Genomic DNA, 22,850 nt, shown 5'->3' with positions numbered 1-22,850 from the left:
GGGACCAGACACCCACCCCCTTCGCCTTCGCTTGCAAAGTCAACGGCTGGACCATGGTTTGGTTACCCCTCAGCACTCTACGAACCAGTTGCTTCCCCGTGCAAAGGAGGTTCTCTGGCGGGGATAAACTCCAAAGCTTCCATGGTAGCTTGCCAAACAGGTCCCAAAGCTCAAGAAGCATGTTTGTAATATTCCTAGGAGAAGAGATTGAGAGATTGACCACCTCTTGTTTCAGAAATGACCATTCTGCTAATACTCTGACCTACTTTTTCAATCCGCAATACTCGTCTCCTCCCGCCGACTCAGCAAATGTCGCCGCCAAGGGACCCAGAAATCGCCCTCACAGAAGGCGCTGGCTCCCCAGTACTCACCGGTGAATTAAACGGCATCGGGAGTAGTTTCCGAGAAAGAGGCACTCTCAAACAGGGTCTTCACCAAAGACATATTCAAATGATTGCTCTGGCCGGCACAATCGGTACGGGCCTCTTTCTCAACTCCGGGCAAGCACTCGCAACAGGGGGCCCTCTAGGGGCCCTCCTCGGATACACTATTGTTGGGCTTGCGGTTTCCAATGTTGTCCTCGTCGTTGGAGAGATGGGTGCTCTAGTGCCTCTGAGCGGAGGTCTTGTTCGGTATTCGGAATTCTTCTTCGACCCGGCTATGTCCTTCGCTAACGGATGGAACCAAGTATGCTCATATTTGGTGACCATCCCGGCTGAGATTGTGGCGGCTTCGATCTTAGTTGAATTCTGGGTCACTGTTAACAGCGCGATATGGATTACAGTTTTCAGCCTTCTGATACTCGTCACAGCGCTGCTATTCATCCGGATCTACGGAGAGCTCGAGTTTGTATTTGCAATCATGAAGATCTTACTGATCATTGGCGTCAATCTATTGGCGCTTGTGATTACCTGCGGGGGTGGACCTAGTGGCCAGTCGATTGGATTCAGGTATTGGAAATCGCCAGGACCTTTTGTTCAGTATCTCGGCATCGAGGGCGCTTTCGGGCGCTTTCTCGGTTTCTGGTCGACTCTCAATAATGCAGTGTTTGCATACGCCGGAGCTCAGAACATCACCCTGGCCGGTGCTGAAACCAGGTCCCCGAGACACGCCATTCCGAGCGCAACAAAGCGCATCTTATTCCGCATTCTTATCTTCTATGTCCTGTCGATCTTCATGATCGGATTAGTGGTCCCTTCTAACGACCCCAGCCTTCTTCATTTAACCGGCACAGCTTCTCAGTCACCGTTCGTTATCGCTGCTCGGCGAGCAGAGATAAACAGTGTCCCCTCGATTATCAATGCCGCTATCATCACTTCAGCCTGGTCTGCTGGAAATTCATTTATTCTTTTCGGCTCCCGGATCCTATTTGGCATGGCGATGCATGGACATGCTCCCGCGGTATTCCAGCGAGTCAACCGCTTCAGTGTCCCCTATGTGGCCATCCTGTTTCTTGGAGCCTTTATGTGTTTGGGCTATATGGCCCTTAATAAGTCAGCAATCACTGTCTTCGGATGGCTCCAGGCCGTTGTGGCAGTCTCTACGTTAGTGGACTGGGGTATCGTCTGCATAGTATACCTCCGATTATACTACGGGTCTAAAAGACAGGGCATCGACCGGCATGGAGAGTTCCCATGGGCAGCCCCTTTTCAACCTTACTCCACCTGGGCCTCTCTTGCTCTATTCCTGCTTTTGCTTTTCACTGGAGGGTTTAGCACTTTTATCCATGGCCACTGGGACACTGAGGTATTTCTTTCATCATACATCAACATTCCGATTGTCTTGGCACTATACCTCGGATACAAATACTGGAAAAAAACACATATCCTCGCTTTGAAGGATATCCCCATCGTGGGCTTGATCCAGTTCTATCTTCTTCAAGATCTGGAGGCTGCATCGCCACGGAAAAGGGGCCTTGCGAGACTTAATATTCTCTGGTCCTAGGGTACCTGGCTGCGTCTTCTTTCTGCAAGACAGGCCATGGACAATAGCGCTGTGAATGGAAGATCCTTTACGCTAGCTGAACCAGTCTTATATACATGGAGGGCTTGTGCCAGTTTAGCCACTCTGTTCTGAACACGATAAACCCCGGACAATTTGCCCTCTATATTAATTAGAGGCTTTCGGTAGGGACATGCAGGACCGGGGCCTCGGCCGATTGACCGCCAGTTGACGTTGGCTCTAGATGATGGAATATGTCCTGCCGTTGGAAATCCTCCAGAGTCGACGGGTGCGCATAGATCACAGTAAGTAGACTGTTGAGCACTGTGAACTCCATTTTCAATTTCACGCTGTAGACCACCGTCTTGTAGGTGGTTTGGACGTCGAAGTTGTCGGTATATTCCGTGGCAAGGAGGGATGCATCCAATAGGACTGCGATGGTGTTGACGATAACGAGGTTGCCAATGACTCTCTTGCCGGCGCGCCCCTTCATGGCCAGCACCGGTCTCAGGCCAGTCATTGTTTCCCAGATGTAGAGACCACTGATGATGATCTCTTGGGCGGAGAACCCAGCCAGCTGGATCCGCTCGTAGACATTAAATGGGGCGACGAAGCTGTTTACGCCCGCATTACTGCCGAGAAACAGTATCGTGACGGGTACATGCAGTATGAAGAAATTTAATACAATCATGTATAGCACCCAACGACGACGACGAGCCCCTGTCGTCACCAGATGTAGTCTTGAATACAGCACCACGGACTGGCCCGTCACCATCGCATACCAGCCAATGCATATCAAGACAGACATTGGAAAATTCGGGGCCAGGGCGAAAAAGCGCAGGAGAACCGCGATGGCGTGGAGTAAGATGCCCCAAGTCGCGACCAGCATGCTCCAGAAGTAGAGCCCGCGACGACATCGGAAGGTGGTGAAGATCGAAATGGTGATCTCGAGTACATTGTAACATGATATTGCGAAGAATGCGGCTATCAACATGGCCATCGCTCTGGAGACCTGGATAGGTCCGGTTTCGCCTGCCATGTTGTAAGGCTGCCGGCCAAATGTTTCATGAAATGTTGCCACAAGAGGTGGTTGATTTGGCTAACAGTCAGATCGACTGCGCGACCGTCGATGAGGCAACCTATGCATGCTCTTCTGCTTCCAGATATTGTATGTGTCAAAATGAGATAGGGGTCGGCTTCTCAGGGAGGAACTGGCCGTATTAGAGTTTTCGGGGTTTATTATCGGGGAACGATCCCCAGCTATAAGCTGCTGTTCTATGGTGTATCAATACGTCATCAAATCGAGCCGAAACTTAAGGTTGCCAAGCCTCTGAACAGGTCGGGCCGCCACCATTCTCTGCTCTGGAAAAGGGGTTACCGTAGGATCTTCGTTTCTAGTATAAACATACCTAACTTATCAAACACCCTGAGATGGCAATGTTTAAGAGGTTTGTGCCTTTGTGCCGGCGTGTTTTTGTATTGACTGTAACATGTGCTTATATGTCCCCACAACTCAACTATTCCGTGCCTTATTTCGAGCAATATGTTATCTTAGTAGCCATGACAATGGCGTATATCAGGCATCTGAGGGCCCCTCCCCAGCCGCAATACTGGTCGACTCAATCGTCTGCGCAGCAGTTATGTATACATTGTATCTGAGCGGTATTTTCGAAGGGGATGGCGGCCGGGTGCTGATGGAGGGAGTAGGAGAGAAGTTAGTCGCTCAATGCTTGTAAGGAGGGTATTCTGGGTGGATTAGGGGAGGCGGATGCGGGGTAAAGTAGCCCATCACTTCTGCGACTGGGTACTATTAAGGGCCGTGCTCTAGCTAGGTCTAAGCCTGTTAGGAGACATTAAGGTGGAACGCTACTAGTAGGACTTTAAGAAAGATATATAGTTCGTTACGTAAAGGAGAAGATGGGGGCCGTTAACAAGAGCTATGGTAGGAGATATTAGCAAGCAACCTTGCTGCAATAAATTGATCTGAAACAGTGTATAGTATAAGACTATCGGCCTGTTCGTAGTTCTACTTTTGTAGCTTGAGAAGTTCCTCGTAGGTTATAGTTCCGGCCCCATCTTGGTCTGGGCATGGTTATGGTACATTCAACGCATCACTTATCTATCTTCACAGCCTTCCCACTTCTTTCCTCCGACCGACCACACACACACACACACACACACACACACAAACATACCATTTCCTCCACTCCTCTTGCTCTCTCTGCCTACGTACCCCAAGGCAGCCAACGGAGCTTCTTTCGATCACGCTTTCCAATTGAATGGTTATCTCCTGCGGTGGTATGTCTCAGCTTAGTGTCTATGTATCACGAATCAAGATGGTGGACAACTCATACCGGCAAAATGATTCTTTTGGTACGCGGGCCATTCATCCTCAATATTCCTCTTCCATGTCGCACGCATCAAGTCCCTGATTCCTGAATTCTTCTCGACCCCTTTAAGACCTTGTCCCTCGATGAGACGGGCAGCGGTTTTTACCCGCCTTTCCTCATCCGGCCCAAAAGACTTCAGGCTGTCGAAGTTTCCATTCAGATAAGCCATGATCGCAGGGCCATATTCGAGACGGGGATCTTCTCTGATGCGCTCGGGCGCGGAGTGGTTCTGTGGCTGAGATGCATGCTGGGAAGGCGTGCGCGTGTTCTCGTGGTCCCGAATTCCACGGCTGTGACACGTGCGTGACATAGGTCAGGGGCCAGGGCAGGTTTAAATGATATTGGGGAGAACCGTGTAAAGGATGCTGATGCAAATTGCATTCTGGGGGTGTTGGTCCATTAAATAGGCCTGACTGACGGTGCCTATGTCCCGTCTCTGGATACTTATCCATGAAAACCATCACAGGCAGCACAAAAACCTTAGCGACTCCGAAGGTGACACATCGAAACACACTCCAGCTATACGTTGAGGCGGCAGAAACGTATATTGTTTGCTTTTTCCGTCTCGCCACGAGCATTCCCCTGCTTTGTTTTCGGTGGAGCATCCACTCTTCTGACCCTTTTTGTCCATCCCAAACAAGGATCTTCGGGTCTGGGTTTGGTAGTCGAAGGGAGCTCTTCTGCACTGCCAATCAATGAGGCGGCTTGATATCTATCATCGAGCCTATCACGTCATCAGAATTGACGGGAAGCTATGTCTCTGGATTGGATTCCGATTTGCTAATATATTTCCTTTCTCTTTTCTTTTTCTTTTCTTTCCGCGGCTCCCGTCTCTCTCTCAACACCCAAAGTGCGCGTACTTTGTACTTTGCTGGCAATTTAGGGGCCGGGGTTTCCTATCACCCTCCTGGAAGGGGCGTCAAGTTGACCGCTATTTCTTCGACATGGATGAATCGGATTCTTTGGGAGGCCTTAAGCAAAAGTGGAGACGCTATGCTACGGAGTCCGTCAATCGTTCTGTCGGTTTTGAAACAACGGAATCCTTTGTCCGTGGTTGATCTTGGCGGAAGACCGGTTCCTGGTGAACCGTGATCGCCACGGGACAGGCCGATTCGTTGGGGGAGCGGAGGCAATCTGCAATACCCTAATTAAACTTTCAGAGGCTGGTTGTTGACGACTGAAGTACTAACTCCGTAACAACCACTTACTCCAGGCTTTACTCAGAGATTCGGGCAATTTGTGTACCTCCGTTGCTTCGAGCGTACCGTCTTGATCAACGGAGAACTCCGTTATGCTAGTATTTCGACACTTTACAACAATGCAAAGCTTCCTCCACGATTGTTATCCTATTACATTAAATTGATGATACCTTTTACGTTGTGTCACATCCTAGGAAAGCATATGGTTCGCAGGTAGCACCCCCTAAGCGTTCTGTCAACGTGGTCATCCTTGCAGGATCAGCGGACATATAGGTGACTCGTGCTACTGTCCAGGATGATCGGGCTACGGCCCCGGATCTAGATGTGGCCCTTGAGGGATCCTGGATCCGAGTAATCTCGCTTACTGCTCGGGTGCCTGTCCGGGCTGGCAGTATTCGGCCGAGGTTCTTAATAAATCTATTGAGAGGAAAGTCTTCCGTCGGAATCCGGAAACATAAAACAAAAGTACTTTTATCGAGCAACCAGGAAAGCCCCTATTTCAGCTCTGCGAAGCTGATCAGTGTCTCCAAGGCGGGAACGAGTCTCGTCCTGTCTGCCACACAAGTTTTGACCACGCCTAGCCGAGCCAAACGAAACACCATCTGCATCGGGCGTTGATCATGTCTTTCAAAATGCGCCCAAAGCCCATCAATCGTGGCTTTCCCCGTGCGGTTCAGTGGGATTTGACCGTCGTAAAACTCCCACGGTCGATCTCCATGCAGCCAGTCCGCCATCTCGATGACTCGTTTCCATGCAGCTCTGTCCCGATTTATCCCCTTCGTATTCATCACCAGAGCAACCAACTCTTCCTTACCGAACAGGTGACTGACCAGGACGAATGAGTCAATGATGGCCTCGAGCTTGTACTTGGTTTCCTCTCCCCGGCTCCGCCGCGCCTCCAGTTGAGCGGCAACTTTTCCTCCCCCGTAAGCTGACAGAACAATCTCATCCATGATGTAGTGAATAACAGTCGGTCGAATCGTAACCCATCCCACAGTGACCGGCGAGAGGCCTTGAGAGTGCACTGAAAAATCCATTTTTTCCAAGACTTTCCGAAACTGCTGCCGGCCATTCAACCCGGTCGCCCGCAGCAGCTGCCAGAGCAAGTCCACTTCTCCAAAGTTTTCAACAAGGTATTCAAGGTCTTCAGATCTGCCATCCATTTTGACCTGCATACACTGCAGCAGGTACAAACCCAGCTGATGGGCTGTCTCGAAAGGGCCATCGAATCTCTGGAGGTCATACAGCTGGTCCAGGAAGCGCTCGCCCAGGTCAATGGCGCCGCTCAGTCCATTGAGGGCCTGTCGTTCCGCATCCCCAGCCACCGCCAGATTCTTATACACCAGGTCATGCTCTACCTCCGCCCAGACATGGCGCATGATCGAGACAACCTGGATCTCGATCTGGCCTGTGTGCCAGTCTTTTCCTGGAGGGCAGTCTTCCGGCTTTAAAGAGACGTGGTAATGATCGGCGCAGTAGCCGGGAAATGGCTCTGGCAGAATGTCCAGTGTATCGTCTTCTTCGTCGGACTCGCCCTTGTGAGTTAAATTTCCGTCATCCTGATATTTGTGATCTTCATCATCTGTCGCGGCGGTATTTTTCCCATTTGCAGGCTCTGGAAATGTTTTCTCCGTTTTGACGGTGAATACCCTGTTGATGATGCGACCGACAGCTCGTCTTTGTCGGGGGAAGTAGAGCCGAATCCGCACACCGGCGAGATCAACAATGTCGTCTCGAATGTCGGCTATACTTTTGTACGGCTGCGGCCTTTCCTTCTGTCGCGCATACAGCTTTTTCTCCAAGCTAGCAGCTTCTTTGATACGGGATTCTGCCGAGCATTGGATGCCACGTTGTTGAAGGGACTTGACGCATATATCCCGGGCCTTTGGTGCGATGGCCTCATAAAAGTGCTGATTTTTTGGCCACTCCTCCAGGAATGCCTTGATCACAGTTGTGTCCATCTCGATAGATCCCATGATCTTCTTTCACGGTCACCAGGTATGGAAGATGCAAAATGAAATATTGTTTGTTGGAGGGGGCGCCGGTGATGAAAACTGATGAAGATGGAAAGACTGACGCTTCTCACCTCCAGATACTTATACGTATACCCAGCCCTCTCTACCTTCCACAACGACGAAGCCCTCCTAGAAGAGCATACAACCGACAAGACCTTTCTCAGTTACCTTTCAAGCCTATCATGTCACCTATCCTACACCGACGGATATATCCTACTGTCGACAACGATACGTGGCTCCCTCCATTTCTTGTCCGGCCATCCTCGAATATCAGCGAAGGGACACGATATCCAGCCCAACGCAAAACGCTTCATCCTATTCGCAAACACCAGGAAGCGGTCAGAAAAATTTTCAATGCCTCCTCCCCCCCCCTTGCGGAGATGAACATGTAGGGAGGGCGACCTCAGAGTATTATTGACGAAAACCGAAACGACTGACGTGGGCAAGGGCCAGTCGTTAGTTGTCTTATGTCAGGCGTTAGTGACATCCGTGGGAACGGTTCATGTGAGTCGTCCATTATTCTCTGCATATGCATGCCTATGCATGTATCTGTGCGGTCCGGCACGCGAGGCTGACGCTAGATTTGAGATCTAGTGGGGAGAAGGGAAACGAGGAGGGGCGGTGAAGATGAAGATGAAGATGGTGATAGCCAATGCTTTTGCTCCAGCTGGCTCCATCATTCGTGGATGGTTCCTATTTGGCCTATAATGCTATTATCTTGGGCGTACCGGTCATTTGGTACAGGCAGTGGTTGGTTCACGGGCTTGGGTTGACAATAGGTAGGGATGCCCAATATCATCCCCCGGCCATTATCTATTCTGCTGAATGGGGATTATGCCAGCGGAGACTATACACATTTCCTAAGTGGGTAGCAAGATGTTGTTCTTTCCGGCAGAGGGGCCTCGAGTGGCATTTTTCTGAAGAGGCTGAAGGCTTGCATAATCTGCTCGTTATCGATAAGGTGTCCATACAGCGTCTATCCTTTGCACAGGTGCTTCCCATGACCCCTAGATCAAGTGTTCCAGCCAACGTGAGTATTCCTTGTCGATGAAGATGGAGGATTCAAGGTGTCAGAATGTATACTTGTCTTCTTTTGCAGGAATCTTTGTATTTTAGACCCACTTGCCGTAGGTGTAGGGTGGAAGAGATGGCATGGATGCCTTACGAGTCCCTTACGAGAGAACTATAGGTAGGGCGGCTTTGCAGTGTTCTTAGCAGTGGCTTACTTCAAGTTGTCGTCTACGATTGGCGGATCGTTTGGTGAAGAATAAATCAATAAAAGGGCAGGAGATGCTTCACTAGTAGTCAGTCCATGCCATAGACTTCCATGGAACCGTCTCAAAACCTTGACCACCTCGTTATGGTCCCCAGCAGAGGCCAACGATGATGCTGTTTCACATTTTTCATCTTGAGCCGTAGTGTCAGCGCCTCTCTCCAGTGAGAACATGCGCTCGTAATCTCCGAATGCCGCGTTCGTAAGCGGCGCTTTCCCCTCTGGGTTCTTACACTCAATATATGTGCCATGATCAGGAAATGCCGTGTATTAGGACATTGTTGACCTCATTTCATTACTCACTGACGCCTGTGCCAGACAGAGAGCAGTACGTACAATCTCCGCCTCGCAAACCTTCCCTGGCCCGTTTATCTAGCACCTCCGGGAGCATGAGTAGACCGACAATCCTGTCTTATTAACCATCCTGACGCCGTTCAGTCCCACCAAGGAGCTGCCTTTAGATCAGATTGAGATCTTGGATAAATGTCATTGAGGACATACTAGTTCTGCTGTTTCCAGTGATGGCAATCACTGATGGATTTCGGCAGGTATACGAAACCTCTCGGCGCCGGCTTAAACCCGTGTTTTTCCTTCATCTCGTTGAGAGTGATTGGATTTCGCAGCTCATACACAGTGACCATCTTGTAAGTAAAGTCATACCCTGCACAATCTGGATGTCTGGTGTTGAATTCCACATTGCCCAGGCCGTCCTCCGACACAGGGGCGTCGCCGTGGTTTCGTGTTCGAACTGGCAGAGTTTCGCAGGCATGAGTGATGCTTGAATGTGGTGCGGTTCGATAAAACCAGATCCTCCTCACCCCAGGACTGAGACGGTATCTTCTGAATTCGTAGTTCTTTGTCCCGTCAATTACTTGGTCCATATAGGGATCTCGCATGGGTAGGATAACATCGCTGTGCAGAAAGCATTCGCCTTGTGGATTCATGGCACTTGGCATCAGAAGTCGTTTACCCACACCCTGCAGGAGAGGTCAAAGGAAGAGGCACTATGAGGGCACCAAAGTAAACAAGAGACGGATGTCGGGGGTCTTGTTCGCAAATAGGGAGGGTAGACAGACTAGTTCTTCGAGGAACCATTCTAACAAACATGAGAATAAGGAGAATTGAATGCATACAGATATCAGTAGGTCTTTGTGAAAGAATCTACATAAGCAGCCACCCAAATCTAAAAAACACTCAACCTCCAGCCAACGCTCACCGCTCTAGATAGGATAAAGAAAACAAATGCACAAGCATAGGCGATCCCGCAAAGCAGTATAACGCCAGTGTAGTCTTCCTGACTTGTAGTGGCCTTCCGGACCTTCAAGAGCTCGCCTGCGATTGGAATGGCAATAAGCGAGCCGATACTGACTAGGAAATACGCTGTCCCATAGCGCTTCCCGAATTCTTCGGTCTTCGAGATTTGCGCAACACAAACCGGAGCGAGACTGATTGCAGTGCCGCTCCAGAACCCGAACAGCACGGCGAAGGCCACCGTGGCTGCCTTATTTGACTGGGATGGAAGCCATAGGGCAAGAATAAGCACCGCACAGATGAAAGTGGTGACGATCATGATATTGAACCGACCAAACCGATCCGCAAAATACCCAGGGACGATGCGACCCAGAATCGATGCGCCATTTAGGATCGAAGAAAGGTTGTATGCAAAGGAATCTCCTAGGCCCTGAGACTGAGCATAGGATGGCAAGTAAGTCAAGGGAAGTAGAAGCGCAAAATCGATGAGCACGATAGCCGCCGTTAACAGTGCGAAGCGTAATTCTTTTAAAGCTCGAACATCCACCGTCCCTTTCTGCATCGGGTTCAAGGGGAGTCTGGTCCTTAGAAGGGCGACACTTAGAGAGCAGAAAATGGCGCTTATAAACCCAATGATTCGGATGGTCCAAGGGAAGCCGAGACGACCGATTAGGTTGGATATCAAGACCGGAAAGACAATACCCCCAATACCACCGGCAGTCGCAGCTACACCAGTAGCCAGCGCACGCCGCCGCAGAAACCAATGCGCTATGCAGGCTATGCTCGGGGTGAACACCATTGAGGATGAAATACCTCCCAGGACACTGAATCCCAACATAAACTGGTAGTATTCTACATGAAGGCCTGCCGTCAGTTTAGGGGGAGTCACCCTGGTCATAAATGCATACCTTTGGCAACACTGAAACTCATCATAGATGCGACCAGTCCAATACTTCCCGGGATAAGTAAAGGCGTAAGACCGTATGCATCGAATAGGGGTCCTTTTAGATATTAGCCAACTGTATGGCCGCTGAGAAGAAATTGCTTGAGATCTTACCGACTTGCACGCTCCCAAAGTAAAGGAAAAACATGTAAAGACTGAATATCCAGCCTATGGAGGCTTTTGAATAGTCTCTCAATTGGTGGTCTGCCAACCAAGCCTCGAACACACCCAGGGTATTCATCAGTCCAAATGATGGCACCATGGCGCACCAAGAGCCAAGGACGACGCTCCATGCACGCCAACCACCGTCTGGGAAAACAAGGTCATTATCCGGCTCCATTTCATTTGAAGACATGTCCAAAACTTTCCATCAGGTGTGACCGTATACCTTTCACTCGAACTGGATCGATTCTCTCTAATTTTGGTTCTAAGGTGTTCTGTTGAGGCTAAACCTTTTTTGGACGCCGACAATGTTAACAGTAGTGGACCCTTAGAAGGTCAAGGAGCATTCATTGCTCTAAAAGACAGTTCTCCTGCAGAAAGCGCTAATAAGTAAGGGACAGCGCTTGAGCCTATTATATATCCGAGATGTAGTATAGGGATGTTATACAGGGCAATATAAGGTGGGGCATGCTGAGATAGAGTACGTTAAACTGCGGCTTTGTCTAGATCGAAAGCTTATGATCCCACTTAACTCATGTACTTAATCCCCGGATAGCCATGTATAATCCTGCATAGCTGTCTGGATGCAGTTCTAGCCATGATGCGGCATCCATCGAGTCCACCTGTCATACTTGACGAACGGAGATATCCGTCTGAACTCGCCCTAACACCGGTAGTCCTCACCCCAAGCAGGTTGCCAAGAGCCCCGTCCGCCTTGACATGCCCTTTCAGGACTATGCTCCTTGGAGCCGTCTTCAGGGGAGGTGGAATGCATCCCGAGAGACGGTGGGATGCCCCGACGATGGTGATTCGCCCGGAATTGGCGGAATTAACGATGAGCCACCTGGCAGATCTGGGCAGTACTCCGTGATAAACGTTAGGACTAGTTTAGACTAGGTGGAGATTCTCCAACTGCCGACATCGAGAAGGCTATATGCGAGTCATGAGCCGAAGTCCAATGACCATAAGGTACGAGCAACCGATTCAGCCACACATCCTCAATAATGCCCAGTCACTCGGTGGACAGTCCCATGTTGGCCAGGCCGAAGTAACCGTTTCGCACGGTTCGATTCCGCGTGCATCCGCCACCCGCCACTCAGTATGAATCGACCTCTTTCAATCGAACCCTGTGCATCAGGGTGTGGGATCTAGCAAAGCAACATCGAGCGAGGAACGAGAAACACGCCAATCCATCATGCAGGACGATACACCTTTTTTGGAAAGAGGGTCCAGCGGCTCTATCCTAAAGACCTCGGTTATGCTACATCCAGGGCAATCCGTGGAGCCTAAAACACTTAGAACCCACATGGCACGATGAACCCCGCGTTTCCCCCACAATTTTTCTAATTGCGGCGTTCTGGTTTGCGGGGCCCAATGTTGGGTGATATCAAAGGGGCTGTTGGGATGGCGGTGGTGCTGCGTCACCATTTACGAGTACCCCCTGGCAGTGTCTAAGCATTGGGCAGAGTATATAAGACTTCTTGGTATCCTTGGCTAAGCTTACTGCTTGAGGTCTGATTCTGATTGTTTATCTGCTTGTCATCGATTCTTACTTATTGAGTTTACCTGCATCCCAGCCTTTAACACTACATCATGTCTACTGGCAGCGACAACAACGAAAAGCACGGTGAGGTCCTGCGGCCGGTCAAAACCGCCGAGAGCGTTCTCGTGCCCATCCCGCGAGAGGCGTTCGAGAAGCTTTATCTGACGCCGAAGCCTCCCTCTGTGGCGGGAGATCTACGGAAGAAGCTGGGCAATCCTACACCCATCTCTCTGATGGGTTTCTTGCTGGCAGCGACTCCGAATGCCTGCATTATAATGGGATGGAGGGGCGCGGGGGGTAATGGAGGTGCTATTCTGTTCGTGTCCCATCATTTCCGTTGTTTGCTTGTACTGACATGTTCTTCGAGGCCGGTATATATCTTCTTCGGCGGGATGGTGCAGATCTTCGGCGCTGTCGGAGAATGGATCATTGGGAATACATTTTCCTCCGCGTTGTTCTTCACATATGGTGAGCTTGCCAGCTGTTCCTAAGTTGGTCTTCCGCTCATTTATCTAGGAACATTCTGGATCGTCCAAGGAACAGGGCTGATGCCCTTCTTCGCTACGGGGCTTCACTATTCCGAAACAGGAAATGCCCTGGAAGGCATGCAGACACCCAGCTTCGCCGCCACAACAGGTATTCCTTCCAGATCACTATTTCTCGTGTCTCTCACTGACTCGCTCAGGCTTCTACTACGTCATGTTGACCGTACTCACCTTCGTATACCTAATCTGCTCCATCCGAACAAACATCTGCCTGTTCGCGGCCCTCTTATTGCTTGTGATTACCTTCGGCTGTACTGCCGGCTCGTTCTTCCAGCTTGCATTGGGCAATGAGGAGCTCGGGGCGCGACTGCAAGTGGTGAGTCAATGCTTTTCCAACGGCGAGGTCCTTGTCTAACGGTATCTTCCTAGGTCGGCGGAGCATTCAACTTCGCTCTGTGTATCCCCATCTGGCATATTTTCATCGCACAGATTCTAGAGGCGGTTGATTTCCCTCTTACCCTCCCCGTTGGTGATTTGAGCACTGTCATCCTGGGCCGCAGTCAAAAGCAGCGTGCGAGAGCTCAGGAGTGATGGACCTAGCCTTGTATATACCGCTATACTGCATAGAAACATTGCTATAGCATGCGAAGATCACCCTCCAAGGGAAGTGTCGTATTGGACAAGAACGGATCGGCAGTGGAAAGCACATGATCATACACATCCTGAGGATGATGCAGAGCCAGTCCAGAGTCGCTTATAAAGTTTCGGTAGGGAACGCTCGGGAAGTAAGGTACTGATTAGTGACTACACCAGGAAGACATGCCACCAGTACAGGGCTGTTTAGAATTGCTTCATTCATCATAATGGTGGATGAATATAGCGAGGCGCACTGGCGGCTACATCGCCAGCGTCATAGTTAATCCAAATCCTATTCACATGTAGACTATCTATTGGCGCGACGGCTGCACAGACGCTTAGGAAAAGCAGGAACCTAGTATTCAGACGCATAAGCCCTATGAATACAGAATAATAGAAATATTGACATATCCAGCAAAGGTAAATACGATCTGACTTTTCGATCAGAGAAATGGTCCCAAGCCCAACCGCAAAATCGTATGCCCATGCGAAGAAACATAAGATCATGGCAATGGCTACTCAGCTAGCATTGTCTATATCCTTCGCCGCAGCCGGCTGTGTGCTCGCCTGCTGAACATAGTCTAACACCCACAATTTCTCGGAGTCTGCATTTGAAAATGGCCAAAAATGATATTGACGCCCCCCCTGCTGCAGAAACCTCTCCCTCTGCTTATCATCCATATCAGAAGTTTCCGTAAGTTCATGCAACATGCGGCTCTGCGCGACCCATGGGATAAGAGACCCCAGCGACCTAGGAATGCGCGGTGCACCGTACGGTCCGCGATACAGCAGGAAAACTGCCGAGAGCGCAAGTACGTCGACGGAGATCAGTGTGATAATGACGATCATACGCGACTTGGATGGTATCAACCCCCATATTGTATACGTGGCAGTCCCATCCACCGGCGTAGCTGCACTGGGATCCAATCGGCGTAAAAACTGATCTCTTCTCAGGGCCAGATAGTTGCTGAAGACCGTTTGGTAGACAGACTGCACGGCTCCAATCCAGGCACTATCATGGGAATCCATAATGTCATGCTTCATTTCGTTGTATACTTGGGCAGTCTTACGCTCCAGAGCGGAGGGCCGGTACAAAGCTTTGTGTCCGTGCGGATGAAGATGCTGGAGGAAGCGACCCAGGCCCTGATTAAAATCTCCAAGTGCCTCGGACGCGTTCTTAAAGAATGGCCCGCTTGTGATGGAGCTACTAGCAACTTGTTCGTAGCGTTGAATCACTCCACGGTGATCGAATTGGACGTGAAAATCCTGAATACTTATTCTCGGCTCACAATGTAATGTCGGTGAGTTGTCCTGATCCAATGGTGCTGAAGCATTTCTAGCCCAGGAGGTGAAGACGAAGAATGTCAATCTTTGACAACGTGGGTCAGCATCATCGGGCCAGATGTAACGAACTGATCCTTTGTCTGTATTTTCTCCGCTGTCGTCTAGCGGCAGTCGTATGTTGCATAGAACGTTGTTCGGACTATCGAATGGAGAATATGTCCAGTTTACCGTTCGGGATTCATAGTCAGTGAATGCATCGACATGTGAAACTACTTGACAGTCGAGATGGGTCTCAATACCGCGCGTGACGGCTGTATAAAGAACATCGGTGGTGTCATCAAGCTCATCAGTAGCCAGCGGCAGGAATGTGAGGTCTGTCGTGCTCCATGGTGCCGACGATTGGTTCATCGCTGAGCTGTAGACTGCCGAGTCGTAGCCTGTAAAGTCAATTCCCGGTCCCTGTCTCAAGAACATCGAGGAATTATATGAGCTGGTAAGGTTAGGTTTGAGGGTGGAATATTTATCAACCTGTGGTTCGTATATACCACCACTGACAATAACAAGAGCCGAATTGAGCAGACAAACAAACGATAGGGCCATCATAGCGGGTGAAAACCGGAAACCTCGTCTCAGGGTCACGACGATTGTCGTTGGGGCACCATAGCTCGAGGTTACCAGCACCTCTGGAGAGACCGTGCCTCTCCGTAGGCGAATCCAAGGCTCTGCAATGCTGAACTGGCGATGAACGGAGTTCATGAAGGAACGTATCATAGTAGAAAGAATGGTGGGTGCATAAATTAAGAAAGTAGACCATATCACAATTTCGGTCGATGTGGACGAGTCTAATTTTTGGGACTGCATGAATTTCAATGCCAGTGCAAATGCAGCGACCGAGCCAATGAGGAAGATGCCTTCAATTGCAAACCACGGAGCCGTCAAAAAGTGCGGCATTGGATCTGACCGTCCTGCGGTGCTCGGAGGAGGACACATCTGTACGTGACGCCCATCTCGCGAGAATATTCCAATCTGTGGGCCTCGAGTCCCGAATCTCCATCCGCACCAGAACCCTTTGGCCCATCGCCGAAGCTCGCGGGTTTTTGCCAGATGGTATCCCGGATGGTTAAGAGCTTGAAGGGTCTTCGGACAGATCAGACGAGCAATGCAGGCGCATTGCGCGACAATCGAGCTAGGATCCTCCAGAAGGATATTGGGACGACGGGGATATATACGGCTCAGAGACAACAGTAAGAGGCAGCCTAAAAAAAGGATGCTCTCGACAACCAGAGCAGCCTGGGGCACCACTGTCAGCGCCAGTGCCGTCCTTACTTGTTGCGCTTCGACATGAGATCTCTGCGCCGCAGGGTCAAAGAATCTGTCGATGGTGGTAACAAACGCAGCGTTCCACAGGTTGGAGACCCTTTCCTGGTACTGCATGAGATGAAGAATGTCTGAATCAGCAACAACAGCCACGCGAGATCGATCGGTCCCTCTGCCAGATTGGGTGGCGGTTTCGCCAGTTCGAAGCCCGCCAAGTACCTGATGACCATCTGTTGGTGTGCGACCCGAGGACATTAGACGCTTGAACCCCTCCTTGCTGAATTCGCTGCCAGTGAGGTCTTTCACGGTCGAGGACATTATCTGAACGTCAGTGATAGTCGAGTCCCATGTGCGCGACACATTAGCGGTTGCCTGTTGATACAGTGGTTCACAAGCGAACACAGTTATGTTGGACTGCAGCGATGTCTCTGGCGTATCCTCGATGTTGAGAATCACGCCAACCAGTGCGAAAGAACAGTTATTGAAGGTAAATACGGATAGGATGGGCGATCCTGCACCGGCATGCAGGGACTCCCAATATCGTGCTTGAAAGCGCCCAGCCAAGGGCGAAACAAAGGTGTCTATCTCCATGCTGACGACACAGCCTGAGGCCACCCCTCCTTCTGGCAGTGTAATGCCGCGCAGATTCCAGGAAAATTCACGGTTGCCTTTTAGATCTAATGTCAGGTCAGGACTAGGAGTAGTTGCGGGCACTTCTCTGGTCAATGTTACATTCGTGCAGATCATACTTGACCAGTAGACAGACTGGTTCAAGGTCAAAGTAGATAGCACATCCCCGTAATCCAAAGGATTTGATAACGGGCCAATGGCATATCTAGAAGAGCGATGCGGCTCGAAAGCAGTATCCGGGAGTCCCGTCCCCATGTTCCCGTATGCGGTTGCAGCCGAAAACCACCGTTCCTGAGTGTCCCGATCGACCAGGTACGGCCAGGTGTCCACTGTTCTCGTTTCAACCAGAGTAATGCGGTCAAGTAGAAAGAGCCCAGAGGATAGAGAAGGGACAAGAATACGCATGAGAAGAGACATGAACGAGACACATAGCACGATCCAGTGCCGGTTCCGAGCGGCGCGAATGACGGCAAGAAACGTATTATCAAGGTGATAAGTGACAAAGAGAACAGCAGCAGGAGCACCACAAGCCCTAGACAATTGAAAATATGGCTCCAAGCGCAGGATATCCTGGGAGCAGGCTTCCCAGAGGACTGTGACGAACACGGCCAGAATGGTAGGCAGATTTGTCCATGCTCGCCAAGCATCTGACAAAATGTCTTCCTTTCGCTTGTATATAACAATACCAGGTTGAATTGAGTACTGGCGGAGGGCCTCGATGCCTACTGCCAACACAAGCAGGATGGCAGAAAGGAAGAGCAAATAAGGGCGCTGCAAGGTTATTGGAAGCCAGCCTTTCCGGCTCTCGTAACTGGCCGTTGCGGAAGTCTGAGGCACATTTTCAGACGCGACAGTCGCTGACCAGTCTGGATGGGCGAATCGCATTTTTCAGTAGACGGTTAAGGAAAAGATGCTGCCGGACTAGTTGTATTCGGGTCCGTATGCTGGATTTAGGGGTGAAGAGCCGTGCTGTTAGGCCAAGGACCGCTCATGGCAGCCTCCTGCCTCAGACCTGTGCTTGGCTGAGACGACCGCCACCTTAGAGCGTTTCACCTCAATTTTGAAGGATGCAGTCGTTGAGAATATATGGGTCTGGTTGTAAAGAAAGGGATCTTCGAGACAATGTCCACGAGTGCAAAAGAGTTTGAGATTCCCCCGATGGCCAGCCTCAGCCCTGCTGTCCTGGGCGGATCAAGCCGCTGCAATGTCTCGGAAGTTGACCGTTTCGTGGCGGCGCAAAGTATGGAGTAGGTACTATTAGTACCTTCCAGTGCTCGCATGACAAAGATAATGCTGTGCATATTTTTGTTTGGGATTACCGTGCGGCTATCTATTGTCTACATGCTGGGCCTGAGATCCCTATAGCGCTTCTGCCTAGCCTTCTTTCCTCTCCATATCTCTCGCACATACCGTTCAGATTCAATAAGATCCAGGAACTTGTCAGGCAGAATGTTATAATAGGAACAAGCTTTATAGAACGCTTGGTTGCTATTTTTTAAACGAAGTTAATATGGATAACGAGGCACTACATCAATTTTACAGTTAATTAGGGCTGCGTCAGCGTCACTGTGTCGCCATGTTGACCTCGTGGAGGCATAGTGACTCTACCCACAACTTACTTAAATATCATCTCCTCAGAGATAGATTGCTTTCCTCTACATCCACTCCTCCACGTCCTCCTGCGTCCACAATGCCACATGGTGAGACGCTTTGCCCTCTCTTTGGGCGGTACATCGACACTGTCATGACAATCCAAAACAGGCAGTTCACCCTCACAGGAATTCTCTCAGAGCTGTCTGACCGATATGTCAATGAATATTGGGTGGTATTTGAAGCGAGATCCTCGAAGAATGACGATCGCGTCATCGTGAAAGCCCGCTTTGAGTAAGTCGCCCAGCCCACAACCTCCTTTGCTTCCAAGCTCATCGAAGGTAGATTGAGAATCACACGAATGGAACTTCAATGGGTAGATAGATCACGAGAAATAGCTGAACGGTGTTACCGTGACGAGGCAGATGCCCTGCAATCTTGCCTCGATATTCAGCCCCGCGCATTTCCAACCTACATCGCGAGGGATCAGCTTACTCAGTGTGAAAGCGACCCATTGGCTGGGGGGTATATACGCATGATAGCGATGTCGAAGGTGCCTGGAAACAGTGTCGTTGATATAGGCGCCTCACTGACATCAGAGGATGAGGCCAATATCCACACTCAGTTGACCAGGACTCTTGAGTACGTTCCTTACTCTGAATGTACATCGTTAAGTAAACTAGAATTAACAAAATGCGTGTGTGACTGCAGGCAGATCAGGCTCAAGGGGTTCACTTTCGACAAGGAGGAGACAGAACAAATTTTCTACGACACCAGGACCCGTGAAATGCAAGTCCATTCTCATGAAATACTGCCAGCTTGGAAAATATTGACCAGCCCTAGATACATTATCGGTTTCTCGCGCATTGGGAGGGAACTGTGGCCTCCCCGAGAAGAAGACAGGATCACGGAGAGTTCAGTGTATGTGACGGCCTTTGGGATGGGACGGGCCAAATCGGCCGCGTAAAGGGAAGTACTCCGCAAGGTTTATAAGACGACTGTCGAAAGCTCCACGCACGCTAGGTCTGTCGTGAGTACTTTCCAGCTAAAACATATGTGTCCACGCCGCTAATAGCAATACCAGTTAGCAATCGTCATCAGCACACTAGAAGCTGCTCAGCAGGGTGCGCAGTTGTTGAATGGGGGTTATAGAGATCAGATGGATGCTGTCGGATGGTGGTACGTTGGACAGGAATGGCTTTGGTCTTCTAGCGTAGCGATCAGAGCCCCAACAGCATCTCATCCTTGGATTGATACGCCCACTTAATCAAGGACTAGTCCAATTACACCAGATATTTGTCACAGGGCTCTCCCCTGCACTAAGAAACAAGCATAATCTTGTACGACTTCCCAGCAGACGTCGAAATGGGCTCGGTGTATTCCTCGCCATTGACGGTAAACGCCTTGCCATCCTGAACTCGAAGAGACAGTTGACCACCACTCCGCGACTTGACCGTGGCTTGGGTAAGACTGCCCTCAACCCACTGAATATCGACCACGAAGTTTCCTCGGGCTACCAATCCTGAGACATGGCCAGTGGGCACGGCTGAAGGCAAAGCTGGCAGAAGGTGTACCACCTGGTGACTTTGCAGTAGCATCTCTGCAATCCCAGCAGTGAAGCCAAAGTTCCCATCAATCTGGAACGCACTGCCGGGACCGCTGTCTGTATTCCACAGATTGACGCTAGGATATGTCTGGAGAAATACTTTCGCATGCTTCCATACTGCGTCGCCGTCAAGCAACCGGGCGTATAAAGACATTGTCCAGGTACGGGACCACCCCGTACTACCACTACCGTGGTCGATCCGTCTGTCAAGAAGGACTTTGGCGGCGTCCGCCAGTGTTTGGTTAACGAGCGGTGTCAGTTGCGACCCAGGGTAAAGGCCGACGATTGGGCTCATGTGTCTATGGCCCGGTTCGGTCTCTTGGTACTCTCTCCGCCACTCCAGTATCTGACCGTCAGAGCCGATCTGGGGAGGTTTTATCTTGGCTAGATATTCTTTTGCTTTATCCACCTCCTCTCCGGTAATCTCAAGGATATCCGCGGTCTCAATAACCGAATTGAAGAGCTCGTAGAGCAACGCATTGTCCATGGTAGGGGAGATGTCAATTCCTTCTGACTTGCCGGCAACACTCATATCCGATGGGACAATAAATGCATTCTCAGGCGAGATCGATGGACCGGAGCTGAAGTATCCGTCAAATTCGAACAGATAACAGTAGTAAAACTGGGCGGCGCTCTTCAGGAGAGGCCATATCCGCTCGCGAAGAACCTCCTTATTTTGCGTGAAGCGATAATGCTGCATGAGGTTTTCTGACAGCCATGCACTCCCCATCGGCCACATTGTCCATGTAGTACCGTTATCAACGGGTGCAGCATCTCCCCATAAATCAGTGTTATGGTGTAAAACATATCCTCCGTTATCGCATTGGTACATGCGTTTGGCGACGTCAATCCCATGAGGAACCACGGTGTCCATGAGGTCCATGAAGGGATCAAATGTATCGGCCAGGTTGGTTACTTCCGCGGGCCAATAGTTCATCTCGAGGTTTACATCGACAGTATATTTACCACCCCAAGCTGGCGAATAGTCTTGATTCCAGATGCCTTGCAGGTTGGCTGGTAGGCCCGGCGATCCAGACTGCCGAGATGACGCTATGAGTGAATGGCGGCCGAAGTTGAACATTAGAGTGGCGAGTTCCGGGTCGCTGTCTGGGTTGTCTTTGTAGTTTTTGAGTCGAGTATCGGTGGGAAGCTGGCCGGCAGAGCCTGAGGAGCCCAGCTTGATATTCACTCGGCGGGCCAGGCTTAAATGATCAGCCACTGCTGCTGTTTTGACGGCATTGTATCCTCGGCCCATGGCAGTGGATAGTTTGCGATCCATTTCGGCCTCCCGTTTGTCTTCATCAGGGTACCTATATGAGGTCTCGGCGTCGAAGAATATCTCTACCGATGTAGCGTCACGGACAACCACTGTTGTGCTGTTGCTGACGACACGGCCTTGAAAATGTCAGATAGTTCTTTGGAGTGCTCATATACAACTGACCTCCATGGCCGATGATTCGTGCCTCTGATATGAACTGGATCGGGTCCTCCATATCCCCTGTATTGGCCATCAGGCGCAGGATACCGGTTTCATTTGGTGAAGAAGCCGAATTATCAATGACATAACGATCTCGGGCCAGCGAACATGCTACGGTGAGGTTACCCGGCTCGCTAGCTGTGACTCTAATAGCAATGACGCCTGCCGGAGCACTCGCAATATACTCCCGACTGCCAAATTAGCTGTCGTTAGCTATGTCTTTCATTGGCGTGAATAGCGAGAGCCTACCTGTATCTGACTCCGTTATAATCATACTCAACGACTGCGTTTCCACTGTACAAGTCGAGAGACCTCCGATAGTTGGTCATGAGATTCACATCATGATTAAAATCCAAATGCAGCACCCCAAGCGGGTGATACTCTCGCGGGGACGTCGGAATGCTGGCCATGTCTCTGAGAGTGACCTCGCCAGCGCCGGTCATATCGCCTTTCTCAAGAAGTGAGCGGGCCTGGGTGAAACCATCGTACGCATTAGGATTCACCCGATCTTGAAAAGGCCCGCTCCAAATGGAATTCTCATTCAAAGTGATCTTCTCCACGGCGGTTCCCCATACAGTAGCTCCCAGTCTGCCATTGCCGATAGGGAGCGATCCGGCGTAGTCGGAGGCTGGACTCTCGTACCAAGTGTACCTCGACGGATCCAGCGCAGCCTGGACGGTTGACGCCCACGCCACGAGGGCGAGAAATATGTGCTGACCAGGAGACACCATGTTCTGTAGAAGGGTCGTGGGCGATGTTGGTATGATTTACAGGTGCGGGGACGAGAGCTTTATATTAGAAGACTATATTCTCCACCGGACAAATGCGACTCTGAAGCATTAGTGCTACACTAAATCTGCGTCTCCTGGCTTGCTTTTAGCCGCCCTGCGAATCATGTCGTCGGGCACGGAAGAATTTGGGATTATCCTTGGAGATCATTCACGGGCTAATTTGTCCATCGTGTCTGCTCCTGTCGATCCCGGCTGATTCAACAGGGTGCTTTTACCGCATCCTATAGCAATTACAGGTAGCCCTGAGTTCCTCCGGTGGGTTAAGTATAAGTTGTGGGGACCTGGGGGAGAGAAATGCATGTCTTAGAAGGATACAT

At 50.4% G+C, this 22,850-nt stretch overlaps 7 protein-coding genes across 7 annotated transcripts; 2 read left to right on the top strand and 5 right to left on the bottom strand.

The window, feature by feature from the left end:
* Positions 1-309: 309 nt before the first annotated feature.
* Positions 310-1,944, top strand: ATEG_09774 (uncharacterized protein; the record flags this gene model as incomplete). The annotated part of the gene is made up of 1 exon (XM_001218395.1): positions 310-1,944. The coding sequence occupies one exon, from the start codon at positions 310-312 to the stop codon at positions 1,942-1,944; it is 1,635 nt and encodes a 544-aa protein (XP_001218396.1).
* A 169-nt stretch (positions 1,945-2,113) lies between these two features.
* Positions 2,114-2,980, bottom strand: ATEG_09773 (uncharacterized protein; the record flags this gene model as incomplete). The annotated part of the gene is made up of 2 exons (XM_001218394.1): positions 2,114-2,573; positions 2,724-2,980. 2 exons carry the CDS (start codon positions 2,978-2,980, stop codon positions 2,114-2,116), a joined length of 717 nt encoding a protein of 238 aa, XP_001218395.1.
* A 3,044-nt stretch (positions 2,981-6,024) lies between these two features.
* On the bottom strand, positions 6,025-7,491 carry ATEG_09772 (uncharacterized protein; the record flags this gene model as incomplete). The annotated part of the gene is made up of 1 exon (XM_001218393.1): positions 6,025-7,491. One exon carries the CDS (start codon positions 7,489-7,491, stop codon positions 6,025-6,027), a length of 1,467 nt encoding a protein of 488 aa, XP_001218394.1.
* A 1,827-nt stretch (positions 7,492-9,318) lies between these two features.
* ATEG_09771 (uncharacterized protein) lies at positions 9,319-11,367 on the bottom strand (the record flags this gene model as incomplete). Its single annotated transcript, XM_001218392.1, has 3 exons — positions 9,319-9,795; positions 10,035-10,933; positions 11,127-11,367. 3 exons carry the CDS (start codon positions 11,365-11,367, stop codon positions 9,319-9,321), a joined length of 1,617 nt encoding a protein of 538 aa, XP_001218393.1.
* Positions 11,368-12,767: 1,400 nt separating this feature from the next.
* On the top strand, positions 12,768-13,793 carry ATEG_09770 (uncharacterized protein; the record flags this gene model as incomplete). The annotated part of the gene is made up of 4 exons (XM_001218391.1): positions 12,768-13,185; positions 13,234-13,353; positions 13,403-13,578; positions 13,632-13,793. The coding sequence occupies 4 exons, from the start codon at positions 12,768-12,770 to the stop codon at positions 13,791-13,793; spliced, it is 876 nt and encodes a 291-aa protein (XP_001218392.1).
* A 400-nt stretch (positions 13,794-14,193) lies between these two features.
* On the bottom strand, positions 14,194-18,768 carry ATEG_09769 (DUF3433 domain-containing protein; the record flags this gene model as incomplete). Its single annotated transcript, XM_001218390.1, has 5 exons — positions 14,194-14,215; positions 14,431-17,935; positions 18,334-18,362; positions 18,480-18,557; positions 18,689-18,768. The coding sequence occupies 5 exons, from the start codon at positions 18,766-18,768 to the stop codon at positions 14,194-14,196; spliced, it is 3,714 nt and encodes a 1,237-aa protein (XP_001218391.1).
* A 1,210-nt stretch (positions 18,769-19,978) lies between these two features.
* ATEG_09768 (glycoside hydrolase family 95 protein) lies at positions 19,979-22,473 on the bottom strand (the record flags this gene model as incomplete). The annotated part of the gene is made up of 3 exons (XM_001218389.1): positions 19,979-21,660; positions 21,707-21,933; positions 21,992-22,473. The coding sequence occupies 3 exons, from the start codon at positions 22,471-22,473 to the stop codon at positions 19,979-19,981; spliced, it is 2,391 nt and encodes a 796-aa protein (XP_001218390.1).
* Positions 22,474-22,850: the final 377 nt, after the last annotated feature.

Source organism: Aspergillus terreus, genomic scaffold (genome assembly GCF_000149615.1).
Source record: "Aspergillus terreus NIH2624 scaffold_15 genomic scaffold, whole genome shotgun sequence".
NCBI lineage: Eukaryota > Fungi > Ascomycota > Eurotiomycetes > Eurotiales > Aspergillaceae > Aspergillus > Aspergillus terreus.
This window is presented reverse-complemented; position numbering and strand designations above follow the sequence as displayed.